The 18,241-nt window shown below is 38.6% G+C and overlaps 1 protein-coding gene across 2 annotated transcripts; it reads left to right on the forward strand.

Moving 5' to 3' along the window:
• The first annotated feature begins 9,123 nt into the window (after nucleotides 1-9,123).
• MCM2 (minichromosome maintenance (MCM2/3/5) family protein) lies at nucleotides 9,124-17,466 on the forward strand. 2 transcript variants are annotated; one of them, XM_028242413.2, is made up of 17 exons: nucleotides 9,124-9,498; nucleotides 9,621-9,799; nucleotides 10,876-11,054; nucleotides 11,171-11,357; nucleotides 11,506-11,725; nucleotides 11,803-12,010; nucleotides 12,093-12,227; nucleotides 12,327-12,518; nucleotides 12,660-12,832; nucleotides 12,925-13,113; nucleotides 13,199-13,315; nucleotides 13,717-13,801; nucleotides 13,882-14,034; nucleotides 14,119-14,244; nucleotides 14,342-14,524; nucleotides 16,606-16,767; nucleotides 17,067-17,466. In XM_028242413.2, exons 1-17 carry the CDS (start codon nucleotides 9,260-9,262, stop codon nucleotides 17,181-17,183), a joined length of 2,844 nt encoding a protein of 947 aa, XP_028098214.2. In that variant the 5' UTR covers nucleotides 9,124-9,259; the 3' UTR covers nucleotides 17,184-17,466. The 2 variants fall into 2 exon arrangements, with proteins under 2 accessions (XP_028098214.2, XP_082727655.1); XM_082871529.1 differs by having other exon boundaries at nucleotides 9,143-9,498; nucleotides 10,882-11,054.
• Nucleotides 17,467-18,241: the final 775 nt, after the last annotated feature.

An 18,241-nucleotide genomic window follows, 5' to 3' on the forward strand; every position in this document is an offset into this window, starting at 1 on the left:
TATATCTAAAATAGGATTTTTGAGTGTTTATCTCCCCGTTTCGACATAGATTTTGGGATTTTCGACACTCACGATGATTTCCTCTTCTATCAAGCCTTCTCCTATACCATTGTGGGTGTTATTCTTCTTCAACTCTAGTTTCTGGCAGCGTAGCACCTGTGTCCTTCAAAGCTTATGGGAAAGTGTATTCGAATCCTTTATTTTTATTTTGAAAATCTTTGTTGTTGTTATGGGTTGGTTTTGGAGGAGTATAATCCGATTTAAACTTGTTGGGTTTGGTTATTCACACTTGTTCTTGTCAAAAGTTCTTTGGAGACTTAGAAATTCTATTCTAGGGTCGACACCAGCCTTCCTAAGGGTCGACACTTACCTGTTGGTGAAGTTTCTGGAAGTGTTGCTGGAAAATAGGGTAGACACCAGTTTGGGAAAGGTCGACCCTCTTATGTCTGTGTGTTAGTTGTTGGAAAATAGGGTTAACCCTCTCTTGTCTAAGGGTCGACCTCTTTACTTGTGCCAGATTGCCTTTTCTACCTAAAGGGTCAATCCCCTTACCCAAATGGTTGACCCCTGCGTGTTTTTTTTCCAAATTTATTGGGTCTGATTGGGTCCTACCTTTGGGGGGTTTTTGGTCTTATTATTTTATTTGACCTTAGGGCTATTTGCTACTACTATAAATAGGCTCAAACCACTTTTTTTTCATTATTTTTCCTCTCATTTTTCCCTTCAAACCGCGAGTTCTTCTCTCTCTTTCTAAAACTCAAACTTTTTCACTTAAATCTCTAGATCTACTCACTTAGAATGATCTTTTCACCACAAATCGGTCCAAGAATTCCCGGAAGATCCGGTTCATCAAGTCCATAAAGACTGCCGGTGCATTGGTAAGCCCGAATGGCATCACCAGAAACTCATAATGGCCATACCGCGTACGGAATGCCGTCTTTGGAATATCCTCCTCCCTGACCCTCAACTGGTGGTAACCCGATCTCAAGTCTATCTTAGAGAAACAACGGGAACCTTTCAACTGGTCAAACAAATCATCTATACGAGGCATAGGGTACTTATTCTTAACCGTAGCCCGATTCAACTTTCGGTAGTCAATACACAATCTCAACGATACCAGGCACTAAATCAATAGAGAACTCTATCTCTCGGTGAGGTGGCAAACTAACAAGATCTTCGGGAAAGACATCTGAATACTCACAAACCACCCTCGGTAACACAATCTGGGTCTCATCACACTCACTACTCTCAAAGCTAGCAAGTAGACCACTAAGCTCACTTCGCCCTCGCGAATCATACCTCGGTGGCAAAACACTACCAACCCGGTCTCCCAAGAAATGGAACCACTCCCCGCTCAAGGTACATAACGTGACCCTCTGGCGGTAGCAATCGATAACAGCCCGGTATGACGATAGCCAATCCATATCCAAAATAACATCAAAACCCTTCATAGGCATGACAACAAACGGAAAAGGAAGCCTATAGTCGGCGACCTCTATATCACATCCTCTAACACCCTGTTTCAGGATCAACTCACCACCCAAAGGCGATACCACACAAATAGGAGATGCTAACTGTGCTAACTCCAATTCCAAAACAGATGCAAATGCAGCAGATACAAAAGAATGAGATGCACCCGTGTCTATCAACACACTAGCAACCGAGTTGCAAAACAGAAAAGTACCTCTCACTATCGATGGAGCCGGTACTAAATCCTGCGCGGTAATAGCATACACGCGCCCCGTAGGCCCCTGGCCTACCTGCTCACCTCTCGGAGCAAAAGACTGCTGCACAGACTGGAATGACGAAGCTCCCGGATTGGCCCTCGAGGCCTGCACAGACTGTGCTGGCTGAAAACCCTGTGTCTGCCTGGAACCAGATGCTCCCGACGTGGCACTCAACTGTGGGCAAAACCTCTTCAGGTGCCCAGGCTGTCCACACTGAAAACAAGACAAGGGCTGCCCCCTGCCCACACTCTGACTCTGCGGTCTAGCTGAAGAAGAAGCAACTCTCTGACCCCCACCCTTCTGCGGGCAAACAGAAACCTTGTGACCCAGCTGGCCACACTTGTAACAAGCAAACTCCCCCTAATTGCCTCTCCCCGAGCCTGCACTCGGCACTGGAAAGGTCGATCTAGAAACTACTCCCTGAGACTGCTGAGGGTTATAACCCCTCTGTCTCCTACCATCACCCTGACCATCTTGGCCTCTCTTGGAGCCCCTCTGTTCTTCCTCCTCTTCCTGCATCATAATTTCCATATGAGCAGCAGCATCTACCAGGTGTCTATACTCTCGAATATAAGACCCACCAACTCTCAACTTGAGGCCCCGCCTCAACTTCCGCTCAAACTCATAGCAGTGGCGTTCCTCAGACGCCACCAGTTCAGGTGCAAATCTGGACAGACTGGTAAAAGTAGCCTCAAACTCGGCCACTGACAAGCCCTGCTGTTTAAGCCGGCTAAACTGATCCCTCAGCTTCTCCCTAGCTGCTGCAGACAAAAACCTTTCCTGAAAAGCATTCACAAATGCCTCCCAAGTACCACCAACACGAGCCTTCTCGTACTTCCACCATTGACCCGCATCTCCCTTCAGTTGGAAGGATGCCAAGGTCACTTTCAGTGCTCCGTCCTCGATGCCAAGCATCTCGAACGTCTTACTCATTTGCTCTAGCCACTCATCAGCCTTCAGTGGCTCTCTCGGATCCCCGATAAACTCATCCGGATTTGACCGGAAAAACTCCCTCTTCAAGAAAGAAGACCCTGCCTCAGCTGCCTGATTCCCAGCTCTAAGAATACCCAAAGCTCCTGCTATCTCTCTGGCCAAGGCACCCATAGCCTGCTGACCCACTGGCTCGGCCACATTGGCCTGGCCAACTCCCTCCTGTACTGCCGGAATCTCCCCCTGTAACGGTACTCCCTGCCTCGCAGGTCTACCACGCCTAGCACCTCTTCCTCGTCCTGACATCCTAATAAAGGTAACACAGAACATTAGCACATTCACAAATGTGCCGAAACTAAACACTCACGTCCTAATGCATGGACAACTGTAATTCATTCCACGTAAGCACATAAACACATAAGCACTTACGAATTTCATTTCCGGATAATGATAGTCCCGAGGCGTTACTAGAGTTCCGGTTAGAAACAGCATTGATCAAGTGCCTTTCCAACAAGACTCCCAGAAACCCAAGGATCCAATCAACATCCTAGAAATTAAATCCCATACCCACATAGTCACATAAGCATGTTATCAATTAAGCACATAGCATATGACACTACAACAAAGTCTCTATCAAGCGAGACAAACCCATTGTGATACTAATCACTTCCCACGTACCCAAAGTATTCGAACCCGGTACGCTCTAATACCAAGTTGTAACGCCCTCAAAATAATACATTAAACCCATCAATTAAGAGATTCATTTACATATGAAATAACCACATTCTTCCATTCATCAGAGATTCATTACATAAGTATTACATGTTAACAACAAAAGCAAAATGCCCTATGGGCTTACAGCTTTCCAAGTTAACACTTGGTTATAACAAAAGAGTGCTAACTCATCTACACATTAAGCCCTTGGCTTGAATATACATGTAATACATCAAAAGAACAAAACAACAAAAGTCCGCCTGCCTCTAGCCTCCCAAGCTACGTCCTTGGAGATGGCATGCTACCTGCACCTGAAAATGATGTTCCCATATAGGGTGAGCCACAACCCAGTAGAAATACACTAAACCAACCATGAACAATCACTAAAAGATTAGCAATTGATAGATGGCCAACACTGATACATTCACATAAATCACATATTTATGTCATACGACTTATGAGTCCAAGTTACCTTTCATTTTCCCTTTTTCAACGGATAGGCATATGAGCACTACCCACAATCTCAACAGATATGTATAACAACAATATCCACATTCTCAGATAAGCAAATAAGCTATATCCACATTCTACAACAGATATGTATAACCACAATATCCACAGATAAGCATATAAGCTGTATCCACACTTCACAAAGATAAGCATATAAGCTCTATCTTCACTTCTCTAGACAAGCATATGAGCTGTATCTACGGAGTTCATCCCCTATCTTCTCCCAACACTATCCGGTTTAGAGGTACATCTCCCATCTTCCCCTAAACCGCGGAGTACATCCCCCATCTCCTCCTCTACACATAACGTATACAAACACATTGGTTCTATATACAATCACTCAATACATATAGTTAATGTATTCTATCAACCGTCAAGTTCCATGACACATTCTATTGATTAGTTTTCGTTTGCCTAATCATCATGCATTGTCTACAACAATTCACGACTATCCTCCGCCGATAGCCCAAAGCAATTATTTCTAAACAGAAAATAAATGCACAAATGGATATTCAATCAACATTCCAATTCGGTGAGTGATAAATAATTCAACTACATCCTTTTTCCCCACACATTCCCAATCTCAACAATTCCATTTCATTTCCTCATTTCTCACAATTAATTATCCCAATTAATCAACCAATGTAATTAGGTCAATTCCCATAATTAACATTCCAACCCTTAGGTCCCATTTTCATCAATGATTTAACATTTATTCCATTTCTCTATTCCAAACATGCATCTAGGTTTATTATGAACAAAACCCTAACTTTTGTAAAATTACACAAAAGCCCCAAACTTTCACAAAATTACCAAACCAACCCCAACATCTCAAAATACTAAAATTTGAAGACAAAATTCATAGAGAGGAGTAGGATATCCCTACCTCAAATTCGGAGTCCCAAAGGAGAAGATGACAAAACCCAACGTGCTCCAAAACCCGAGATTTTCAGATTAAAATGTAGCCCTCGACGATCAACAACCTTTTTGTAAAGGCCAAAGGTGAGCAAATCACTCATACTAGATCAAAACCTAGAGAGAAGGTAGAGTCTAGAGTGAGAGGCTCAACAATGGTGATTTTGGAAAAGTAAGAGAGAGAAGAGAAAGTGAAAAAGTGATTTGAAAAGTCACAACTTCGAAACTTAAACCCAGTCTTCCGCTCGAGCGTAAAACACCCCGCTCGAGCGTCATTCACAGACTCCCGCTCGAGCGGCCAAACTCCCGCTCGAGCGCCGGATGCACTCTCCCAGCATCTCGACAGAACCAGGTCTCCGCTCGAGCTTCCAACTCCCCGCTCGAGCGGCACTCACACAACCCCGCTCGAGCGGCCAATCCCACGCTCGAGCGTACAACACTGCACAGGAAAAACTGGATGGGTGTATTCCTCGCTCGAGCGCCCAAACCCCCGCTCGAGCGTACAGGCCAAAATCTGGGCAACTAGTTTTGGTTTCCAAACTCAACCAACCTGTAACAAACCCGCCCAACACATCCTATAACTCAAATACAAAGTAAGAAAGGATGTAAACAAGATAATAAACAACTACCAACATCCACGGACACATGTCCGGATCACTGTACAACAAGGGTAAACCGGTGAAAGTTCCAAAATCTTATATACATATGGGTGGTCGTTCCCTCGGATGTGATTCCGTAAAATAGCAAAGAATAGAAGTGTTGGATTGATAAATTTATTGAATTGTGAACTATTGAGTTGTAGTCTCATTTTGGTTGTTTTGATAATAATGAATTTGGTTAATAGATTTACCCGAAATGAATTGAGGTATTGGTTATCTATATTGAATGGTCTTGGAAAGAATATGTGTTGGTTAAGAATATTGTATATTTATCTGATGCTTATATCTTAGTTAAATCCTATATATTGTTTTAGCATTTCTTTACTGGGCTTTGACTCATCTTACTTGGGAAATCATTTTCAGGTACAGGTGACATGCCGCCCCTAAGGACATAGCTTGGGAGGTTTAGGAGCTGAAGGCTTCATTTTGTTGTTTTGTTTATGTTAAATGCTTATTCAAGCCGAGGGCTTTGTTTGTATAGAGACTTTGACTCTTTTTTTGTTGTAACCAAGCGAAGTATTGGGAAGATGTAAGCCCATAGGGCAATTATTTTGTTGTTATCAATTAGTGTTACATGCTATAGTTTCAAGATGAACATTTATGAAAGTTTAATGCATGTAATATCTTTTGTAATGTGGACACTGATGAATGAAAATATAACATTTCTGTCATATTTGTAGATCTTATGAATGGTTGATTTATATCATATTTTTTGAGGGCGTTACAAGCAGTGTCCGAAGTATGGCGACTGGGGTTTCAGAATTGGATAACGATGACGGGGACGACATCAATGGCGATGGCGAGTGTTGATGTAGATTTTGCTTGGTTTGATGCATATTTAGTTTTTTAAACCACATCTATGGAAATATTAGTGATTTTTCCTTAATCGTAATTGATTTTGTTGTTGTTTGGTTATTTATTTGGCTCTTAGAGTCTTGTTGTTTTTATTTTCATTTGTACGTTGTTTTATTTTAGGGTAAATTACAAATACACCTTATGAGATTTGCTTAAAATACAAATTGTCCCTTACAGTTTGAAAAATTACAAATACCTCCCTGTCAGAATTTTTTATTTAATAGAACTAATTGAAAAATTGAAATTTTTAACTGTTCACCTATACAATAATAAAATTATCTGAATTGTTAATTGAAATAAAATTTTAACATTATTAAAAACTGTTGATTAACTTGATGATTTATTAATAAAATGACCTATTTGTTATGAAATTATAAGCCTTGGGGGCATAACGTAATTTCTAGAACCACATGGGTAATTTGTAATTTAAGTAAATCTCAGGGGGTGTGTTTTTAACTTACCCTTTATTTTAATGCAACTACTTTTCATATTCCTACAAAAAATGATTGGGTTTTGTATTTGAAATTTAAAATGCATATGATGATTTTGACAGATGAACTATTAAAAAATACCAATCATTGTGTTTGGTTTCAGTTTTCTGAAAATTATTTTTTTTGTTTTTGTATTTTTTTGTTTTTAGTGAATATTTTTTTAATTTTAAGCAAATTTTTTTTTTTACTTTTTTAGATGCACCTTATTTGGATGTGTCTAAATAGTAAAATATTTGTGAAAAAATATTTTTAAAAATTAATAAATATACAAAAATATGAAAAATATATTGAATTTTTATTTATTTATTTATTTATTTTTGTATTTTTTGGTATTTAGTATATTTTTTAAAGATTTTTTTTACAAATATTATACTTTTTAAATGTATTTATGTTACGTGTGTCTAATCTTAAGATATTAAAAAAATTAATTGAAAACATTAAAATACGAAAAATAAAAAAGTAAAATTTTATGAAAAACTGCTTTATGAAACCAGAACCAAATAAGCTGAATGAATTTGTAAATTTTTTGTTGTCCAAATTATATTTATTTATTTAGTTATAATTGAACTTTACTAACAAATCGACGAGTATCTCCAAGGAACTCTTTAAATGAGACTTGTTAGTTATTATAGTTATAATTATCATATTTTAGTTACTCCAATGGGTAAGCTATTATAATAGATGTTTTAATAAAATTCTTCAAAGCTAGCTATATTTGAAGAGCATTGGAAGACTTTTTAAACAATTTGTGTGTATAGATAGAAAAAATAAAAAGTAGTCATAGATAAAAAATAAAATAAAAAAAAAAGAATTACACTTTTTTATATTTTAGGTAGTACAAAATGAAAGTATATTTCAATTAGGGGTGAGCAGCGGATATACCGATCCGCCGAAACCGACCGAACCGAACCGATCCTCCGCATTTTGGACGGACGCGTGATGACGAGCGGACGGTTGCGGATTGATTTTCTCCAATCCGCCAATTTGGCGGACGGATGGCGGATTTGAGATTCCTTTGGTCGCAACCGAATCGCCGAACCGCAAGCACCCCTAATAATTTATAAGATTTTATGTTTTTAATTTGTTTAAATATTTTGTTTGTATTTTCAATTGAAAAAGAGTTTAAATATTTTGTTGAAAAAAAGTTTTCAACTTGAATATATTTTTTGAATTGAAAAAAATAAATGTATTATTTATCTATATTTTTTGGTTTTTAAATTTAATTCTAAAAATAATAAATAGAAAATATAATACATGCTGGTTGGTTTTTGTTTTCAAAAACATATATAGATGTAACAATACAGAGATATACAATCTCTACTACTGTCCTGTTCATGGTTTTGGTGGTTTGAATTGTTATTATATTTTAAGAATCACATATTGTAATATTTTATGTGGATGAATCATACTGTGATTGTAATATGTGGATGAATCATGCTGTGATTGTAATATGTGGATGAGCCATGCAGTGATTGTGATATTCTAAAGTTTCAAACTTTCTTTTTTTGGATGAGACATACAGTGATTGTAATAGTTTTTTAAGTCATTGACTGTAATATATATATATTTTTTTGAGGAAGTGCACAAGTTGAATTATGTTGAAAATTTATAAAATCTTAAACCGCCAAACCGATTCGCATCCATCCGCCAAACCGCCAATCCGCTCAATCCACATCCTCCGGATTGGCGGACGGATGCGGATTGATTTTCTCTAATCCGCCAATATGGCAGACGGATGGCGGATTGGAGGTTTCGTGGCCGCAACCGACCAGCGCCCACCCCTAATTTCAACTATACTCTGAAATTTACTACTCTTCAACCTTCAACTTGAAATCTAATGACCCCGCCTTTGTTGATCAAGATATAATATTGAGATTGAGGTGATCTCCTAGTATTAAATAAACGTGTTATCCAATATTGATCTCCAGACTGTAAGAAGACATGATCTTAAAGTTTTGATGACCAGATTGGCGAGACAAATATTAGACCAAATCTGGAGGAGGATTAGAGAGAGGGAGATGAGAGAAGTGGGAAAACCATGGCTGTCTCTCTCCCACTGTCTCTCTTTTCTATTAGAGGAAAATCTAGATAAAAAAGAAAGAGAGTTTTAAGGTTTTTAACAAGTCTCATTTAAAAAGTCATTTTTAGAAATTTACAAATTATTTTGTTTGCTGTTATGGAATGTTCCGTCCGACGAAATGAGATTGACCCCCCCGGCCCAAGTTGAGTTTGGGCCGAGGCAAATAGATGAAAACATAATGGCCCACGCCACGAGTGTCAGCATTTGGCGCCAAAACTTCCCGCCAAAAGACAACTAGAAGTAGTTGTGAGGCGTAGTAATAGTAGTAGAGAGGAACGGAGGGGGTGGTTGCGTCGTGTGCCCTAATTGCCTAGTTTTGCAGAATCCTTATTCCTGAAAGAAAAATTCCAAAAAAAGAAAAAGAAAAAAAGGGAAGAGATGGCTTCCGCTTCCTCCTCATCCGGCGAGCATGGGAACCTTCCGCCATCGACCCCCGATTCACCTACCTCCGCTGGGTTTAACACCGATCAACTCCCACCTAACACCAGCCGTACCTCCGAAAACTACTCTGACGACGACGAGGCCGCCGTTGATCCCGATATCATCCCCGAAGTTGCTGACGAAGAGGAGGAGGAGGAGGAGGAAGGAGAGGATCTTTTCAACGACAATTACATGGAGTAAGTATCTCTCTTTCTCTCTCCATTTTCTCTTCCTTCGTTACATTACTTACTTCATATTGTAAGGTTAGATCTCTATGTTTGATATTTTATTTATTGTGAATGGGGGGGCAAAAATGCAGCGACTACCGGAGGATGGATGAGCACGACCAGTATGAACCAGTGGGGCTGGACGAGTCCCTCGAAGACGAGAGGGATTTGGATCAGATCATGGCTGATCGAAGGGCTGCTGAGTTGGAGCTTGAAGCCAGAGATGGCCGCGCCTCTCAGCGCAAGCTTCCCCAACTACTCCACGACCAAGGTAAACCCCATCCCCAAATTTCTGTATCAAGTAACATATAAGTTCAGCATACATCACGGTTTCTTGTTCCTGGGTACAGAACATGGTATTGTGTAAGAAATTCCTTCATGTTAGTTAGTTTACCCCCCCCCCCCCCCCCCCCCCCCCCCCCCCCCCCACACACACACACACACACACACACACACACACACACACACATAAAGAGGCAGAAAAGGCGGAACACCCTGTAAGTGGAAGGCTGTTTTGGTGGTTGCTAGTGTTTTTGTATTCTCTCATAATCAGGCAGTCATTACTGATATCTTAGAGCATCTCCACCCAAACCTTCAAAAATTTGGGGTGCCAAATTTTTTTTGGCATATGTCAATTTCACATAGATATCCTCCCCCAATATGTCAAATCTATTATTCTGTTATTTTTAAAAATGAAATTATTTTATTGGGTAGACTCAACATTTGACATCAACACAGAGCATGTAAATTTAGACATGTTGAGTTCATGCCAAATGCCAACTCAGCATTTGGCATACTGGGTTTCATTCTTCATGTCAAAATTGAGATGTTGTGCCACATAAGATTTGCTCTTAAGCAGGACACGTGCAAAAATGAGTCACCAGGCTAGCTGATCATTAAGTATGCAAGTGGACTGTTGCAAAAAAAAAAAAAAAAAAAAAATTGGAAATTTGATCATCCTTGGTTCCCGGGAAGACAATGATTGTAATATGCTAATCTTAGTTAAGAAACCTGCTGGTAGATATATTTGTAGTTAGTTTTTAATAGGGGTCATTACATGGTCATTTGCCTATATGGTAAAAGAAAAAAAGAAAAAAAAGCTACATGCTCTTCATATTACCTTGTAATCTTGCACTTCTTGGTCATAGATGGATTTTGTTTGTACACACACTATTGACACCTAACATAGGATGTGATCAAATTTGTGTAACCTTTCACCTTCTGAACTTCAGTTCATACCTCTTAATTCTGATTCCTAGCTGAATATATCATATTTTCCCTTCAGTATGAACAAATCCTGATGATAACTACAATTGATGATAATGCTAAACAGAGGCTTGTTTGCAGATACAGATGATGATAACTACAGGCCTTCAAAACGGTCCAGAGCTGATTTTAGGCCTCCCACTACAGCAAGAAGTTTTGATGATACTGATGCAATGCAAAGTTCACCCGGTAGATCACAACGGGGACACTCAAGAGAGGATGTGCCTATGACAGATCAGACTGATTATGAACCCTATGATGTATATCAAGTTCTCCTTACCTCTATCATTTTAGTTCTGCCAAATATGATCATCACTTGAAATTTAAAATTACATCATGGATCCAAACCCCTAATCATTGGGGTGTCTTTTTGCAGGATGATAACGATGATGAAGGAGAGTTTGAGATGTATCGCGTCCAGGGAACCCTTAGGGAGTGGGTTACTAGGGATGAAGTGCGCCGCTTCATTGCCAAGAAATTCAAGGAGTTCTTGCTAACATATCACAAATCAAACAATGATGAAGATATTGTCTATGTGCGGCAGATAAATGAGATTGTGTTAGGTAAATTTATCTGTTTGATTGATTTTAACTTGAAAACTTCTAGAATTGGGCAACCTTTCATCCTTTGCTACATATTCGACTCCTCCACTCACTTGCCAAGATGCATTAATCTTGTGTTTTTGTTTGTTGACTCAACTTTGATCTGCAGCTAATAAGTGTAGTCTGGAGATTGACTACAAACAATTCATCTATGTCCATCCTAACATTGCGATCTGGCTGGCTGATGCACCTCAGTCTGTCCTTGAGGTTATGGAAGAAGTTGCTAAAAATGTTGTCTTTGAATTACATCCGAAGTACAAGCAAATCCACCAAAAGATCTACGTCCGCATCACCAATTTACCTGTTTATGATCAGATACGCAATATAAGGTACTGTGGAAGATCCACTAATGACTGATAATCATCATGCCTTCTACAACTTACATCCTTTCTGTGTTGTTTTTCAGGCAGATCCATTTGAACACCATGATTCGTATAGGGGGAGTTGTGACTCGACGATCTGGAGTATTCCCCCAGTTGCAGCAGGTAAAGTATGATTGCAACAAATGTGGCATGATTCTTGGACCATTTTTCCAAAACTCATATTCGGAGGTTAAGGTTGGTTCTTGCCCAGAATGCCAATCAAAAGGACCATTCACTGTCAACATTGAGCAGGTAAATTATCTCATATGGTACATGATGGTGAGGCACAATTAGGAATTTTGACACCTGTCTGTCTTTTCTTTCCTTGCTGCAGACAATATATAGGAATTATCAGAAACTTACTCTCCAAGAGAGCCCGGGAATTGTGCCTGCAGGTCGACTTCCAAGATACAAGGAAGTAATACTTTTGAACGATCTAATTGACTGTGCTCGCCCTGGGGAAGAGATTGTAATGCTCCCATCTTGCATTTGGAATGCTTTTGCAGTAATTGGATCTGTGATTTTTTTTTTTCTTGATTTGGTCCCTTACTCCGCCTATTATTTTCAGGAGGTCACTGGAATCTACACGAACAATTTTGACTTGTCATTAAACACAAAGAATGGATTTCCGGTATTTTCCACAGTAGTCGAGGCAAACTATGTCACGAAGAAGCAAGACCTATTTTCAGCTTACAAGCTTACAGAGGAGGACAAGGAAGAAATTGAGAAGTTGGCTAAGGATCCAAATATTGGAGAAAAGGTATCTTGGTGAATAACTTTTGAGACCATGCCATTGTTGTATTGCAATGATATGTATTTTGAGTAATTTTTTCTTAATTATTAGATCTATAAAACTTCAGATATAATTTTTCAGTAAATAGCTTTTGTAACTATATCTCAGATTATCAAGTCAATTGCTCCATCAATCTATGGCCACGACGACATAAAAACTGCAATAGCTCTTGCAATGTTTGGAGGTCAAGAGAAAAATGTTGAAGGGAAACATCGGTTGCGAGGTGACATAAATGTGCTCCTGCTAGGTGACCCAGGGACAGCCAAATCTCAGTTTCTCAAGTAAGAGATACCCTAGTTCATATCTGAAGTGCCTTAATTCTTTAATGGTGTTCACTTCTCAGGCTTTCATTTGTTTGATATTTTCTTCTAAGGTATGTTGAAAAGACTGGCCATAGGGCTGTTTATACAACTGGGAAAGGAGCTTCTGCTGTAGGGCTGACAGCGGCAGTACACAAGGACCCAGTCACACGAGAGTGGACACTTGAAGGAGGGGCCCTTGTACTTGCCGATAAAGGGATATGCCTTATTGATGAGTTTGACAAGATGAATGAACAGGACAGGTAAGTAAATGCATATGCCTGTGCCCATGTATTTAGTCTTCTAAAACATTTTTAGTTGATTTTGGAAATGTTAACTTTTGATCAGGGTAAGTATCCATGAAGCAATGGAGCAGCAAAGTATTAGCATATCAAAGGCTGGGATTGTCACTTCTCTCCAAGCTCGGTGCTCTGTTATTGCTGCTGCAAATCCTGTTGGTGGAAGGTATGCAAAATACGCAAGATAATAAATTTAATTTGATGAGGCAAGAGTTATTATAAGGTTGGCAATATCCTTTGTGGCTTAGTATTTAGGCTTGCTTAATGAAGATCATGCTAGCAAATGCCAACTCATTGCATGGAGAGAGAGAGAGAGAGAGATGGATTAGATGGCAGCTATATCTCTTCCCAATTTCATTCCTGCCATTCATAAATTGATCCCACTTCTCTGTACTTTATGAAAGATTTGCTTGATTAGACATGGGATCCTGTTCTGCCAACCTTGCAATGTTGCCCCTTGCTGTATTTTCTGCCTTCGGTTTTGTTGTCTTTTCTTTTTTAAATGCTTACTTGTGGATCTAATGGAAATTCTTTTGTTTATTCTTTTTTCTCTTTTTTTTCCTCCAGATATGATTCCTCAAAGACTTTCTCACAGAATGTTGAATTGACAGATCCAATCATTTCACGTTTTGATATCCTTTGTGTTGTTAAGGTTATTTTTCTCATCCAATAAATTTATTCTGCAACTCCATGAGACACGTCTAATAGGGAAGGAAATATTGTTTGTTCCAGGATGTGGTGGACCCAGTCAAGGATGAGATGCTTGCAAAGTTTGTAGTTGATAGTCATTTCAAGTCTCAACCCAAAGGTGTTTACATACATGAGAAATCCGTAAGCAATTCACAAGAAGAAATTGAAACATCTTCCATGCCAACTGATCCTGAGGTCCATTCTAGAGCTATCTTATCTGGTCTTGTTCCTTTGAAAATGCTTGAATTTCAATGTCTTGATTTATGTTTATCTCCTCAGATACTCCCTCAAGATTTGCTAAAGAAGTACTTAACTTTTGCCAAGTTAAATGTATTCCCAAGGTTGCATGATGCGGACCTTAACAAGCTCACACAAGTTTATGCTGAACTACGGAGAGAATCTTCGGTTAGATTCTCCTTCTTGTTCTTCCTAATGGTTCAAGCTATTGGTGATTCATACATGTCATCTCATGATGTATGCCTTGATTTTTATGCATGTGTAGCATGGACAAGGAGTTCCCATTGCTGTGAGGCACATCGAATCAATGATTCGGATGTCTGAAGCACATGCAAGAATGCACCTCAGACAGCATGTTACTCAAGTAGATGTGGACATGGCAATTCGTGTCCTGCTTGATTCATTCATTTCAACACAGAAATTTGGTGTTCAGAAAGCTTTGCAAAAGGTACTAGTAGATCTAGCACTTGAATATTTTTCCTCATAAACCATGTTGCATCTCTTGTGCATATTTGCCAAACTAATTCATTGTGAGCAGTGTCATTTTCTAACATGTGATGCTTACTTGCTGCAATTATTTTGTTCTCTGATTTTGTATAGTAGATTCTAAGAAACAATACTGTTCCCAATGTAAAACAATCCTTGTGCAGGGGTCAATACTGTTAGCAATGGATGCTGTTAAATCCATTACTGTTATAAAGAAACAGTCATTGTGCTGGGGCAACATTAGTCTTGTGTATTTTGCCAAAGCTTTGAGTTCCTCAGTGGTTACACTCGTGTTAAATCCCACTTTGAGGGTTTGTGCTATAGGGCTTTTTCTTCTTAAAAAAATGTAAAATTTCTATAATTTGTTTGCAGTCTGCTCACATGACATTAGTGCCAAGAGATTCAAGTACAACCAAATTAGACACTCTACCTGGCTTCCAACATAAATTTAGAGGCAACTGTTATCTTAGGTTACTCGAAGAATTTGGATACTTGGTTTTTTTTTTTTGATCAACAACAAAAGCTTTATTGATAAAAATGAAAGAGGAGGAAGAGGATGAGGCATCCTCTCAATACAAAGCAATGAAAAGACAACAGAAAAAGCCCTTAACCGGCTAAAAACAAGCAAAAGCTTACAAAGCACACACTGCCAACCAATCTCTGGCTAACAAAAAGAGTGGAACTCCCTTAAATAAAGAGTTCCCCGACGCCCAAAAAGAAGATAAGTGACAAACATGATCCCATAAACAGTCCACCTCCCGAAACTTATCGTCAAACAACCTCTGATTTCGCTCCCACCATAGCACCCAAAAAATGGCAAAGACAGCACAAGTCTATAAAATTTTGGCTCTCTTCGACCGTCCAAATGTATGAAAATCAATTAAGAGCATATGCACACTCCTTTTCGGGGCCACCCACAAACCATTTCCAACACAAAACAATCTATGCCATAAATTCAAAGCTATTGGACAATGCAAGAATAAATGATCCACGGATTCCTCGCTCTTACAACACAGAATGTACCACTGAGGATTTAAAAAACAATTGGGTCTCCTTTTCTGCAATGTATCATTTGTCAAAATTCCCCCATGAACCAAGGCCCACATGAACACCTTTACCTTTAAGGGAGCACAAGCCTTCCAAACTTTTTTACAGAAAGGAAATTGAGGGATTTGAGGATTATCAATGATGTGATCAAAAAAAGACTTAGAAGAAAATATTCCGGACGAATGAAGTGCCCAAACCCTCTTGTCCTCCAAAAGAGGAGATAAAGAAAAGTGATCAATTCTAGATAATAAAGAAACCAACTGTGAAACCTCCCTATCATTAAGATTTCTAGAAAAATCAAAATTCCAAGCAATTGGAGCAAAGAGAGAGCAAGCCATGGAAGCAATTGAAGAATTATGAGAACGAGCCACTCGATAAAGATGCGGAAAATCTGCAGCAAAAGAAGATTGACCCATCCAAACATCCTCCCAAAACCGAACAATTTCCCCATTACCCACCCTTACAGAAAGATGTCGAGACCAACACGAGAAAATTTGAGAAATTGACTTCCAAGGAGCACGGCAGCTACCCTTAAAACCACTCGTGAATCCCTACCATTGTCTTGAATCCCGTATTTGCTTCTTATAACCGAATGCCATAGTGAATCAATCTCCAGTGGAAATCTCCATAACCACTTGCCAAGAAGGGCCAAATTCCTAGCTACAATGTTACCAATAGCCAAACCCCCTTTCTCCTTAGATAACGACACCACCTCCCAATTCACCAAATGATCCTTTTTCCCCTCATCCTTACCTTCCCAAAGAAAGTCCCGCATCAACTTTTCTATTGACCTTGCTACCTTAATCGGAATCTATTTGGTGGTAAAAGATTTCTTTTCCTGATTCTTCAGAGTTGTGATGGTCGAAATTAAATCTGAAGGTTTTCCAAACCTTGGAAATTCTCCTATAGTTAATTTTGGAGAGGATGCATTGACATAAATTTTGGATAATTTTTATTTTGATTATTTTTAATTATTATTATTATTATTTTTTGCAGAGCTTCAAAAAGTATATGACTTTCAAGAAGGATTTCAATGAATTAATCCTCCATCTCCTTAGAGGGCTTGTGAAGGATGCACTGCACTTTGAAGAAATTGTGTCTGGCTCTGCCTCAAATCTAACTCATATTGATGTGAAAGTGGAGGAGCTACAGAGCAAGGTACTGTAAATTTGCATTCAACTTGTTTACTTTTCTGATAATTATACTTTTTCGATTAATGCAAGTTATTAAAGAAAAAACATTGTGCCAAGGGTGAATCACTCATTTATAGGAATAAGAACTATAATACAGCAATTGAAAATCTTCTGTCTACAAAATCTAAAAGCATCACATTTCAAAAGCAAGAAAGGAGCTCCCATCCAGGGACCGTCTAAAGTCTACCTAAGGACTCAATTTTACAATTCTGATGGCCGTCTTTTATAAATATTGAATTTTTGTGATGGTATCTTTCCTTGCAGGCACAGGATTATGAAATCACTGACTTGAAACCGTTCTTCTCCAGCACCCTTTTCTCTAGAGCCAACTTTGAGTTTGATGAAGAAAGAGGAGTGATACGCCATCACCTTCTGGGATGATGGTGAAGTAAGTGTTATGTTTTTTTTTTTGTTTTTTTTTTCAGAATGGCAGGTAAGCTGTTTTGTTTCTCTCATATTACTTGGGGTGCTTGAAGAGCAACACAGATTGGCCAAAAGAAAGAGGGTTCCAAGTCATGGGAAGGCATTGTATTAAACCAAAGATTCTGTGGGATCGGTCATGACGTCTTCTCTATTATAGCAGGCCTTGTGTTTGAGTAATCTGTATCATTTATATCTGTTAAGTCTATTACTACGATTTATAATTACAAAAATATTATCATCATATAATTTTGTATGCTCTTTTTGGTTTTTTATTTTATTTTATTTGAACTGCCTTGTCGTGTTCATTTAAAAGAAATACGTGAAAAGAGCCAACTACATGTTAATAGTCGTTCTTGACATAAAAACAAATGCTCTGTTGATAGATTTTTTGACCAAAATGTGGTTAACTACTTACGCTGCGTGAAAAAGTTAGCTATGAATCCATGTTACTGGGGTAATGTACAACAGCATAACATTTGTGTGAAAGAGAGCTGGAGATCAAAAAGAAGTCACTTAAAGTGGGTTTGAAATAACTATAGCTTCTACTTCATTTATAGGGGGGTGTGACTAGTCTTTTAAAAAGTAGTCATGCCATTTGAATGTCGAATCCCTTTATTTAGTGTGTTGCCTTTTAAATTTGATTACATTATTTATAAAAATAATTTTTTTTTTTGTTTTTTGGATATGAATATTTAGTTCTATTATTTGTATGTTCTGTGGAATGACAATAGGTGAGTTGAGATGGTAAGAAAATAACCAGTTTGTGGTTAAGGGTAATGATACATCGGTATTTTTAAACACTACTAATGAGTTGGCAAGCATTAAAAAAAAGAGAGAGAGAAAAAGACAAGCAGTGAGTCTCTATTGTCACATCACTAGTGGTGTTTTTAGAGTACCATTTTTAGTGGTCTCAAGCATTATTGTTGTGGTTAATTTTATGAAAAAAAAATATAAATAAACTAAACTAAAGAAAATGGAAATAAATAATAGATCTTGAGGCAAAAGAATTTTATTTG

The sequence above is a fragment of the Camellia sinensis genome, chromosome 5, assembly GCF_055761805.1.
Source record: "Camellia sinensis isolate YWXY chromosome 5, ASM5576180v1, whole genome shotgun sequence".
Lineage (NCBI taxonomy): Eukaryota > Viridiplantae > Streptophyta > Magnoliopsida > Ericales > Theaceae > Camellia > Camellia sinensis.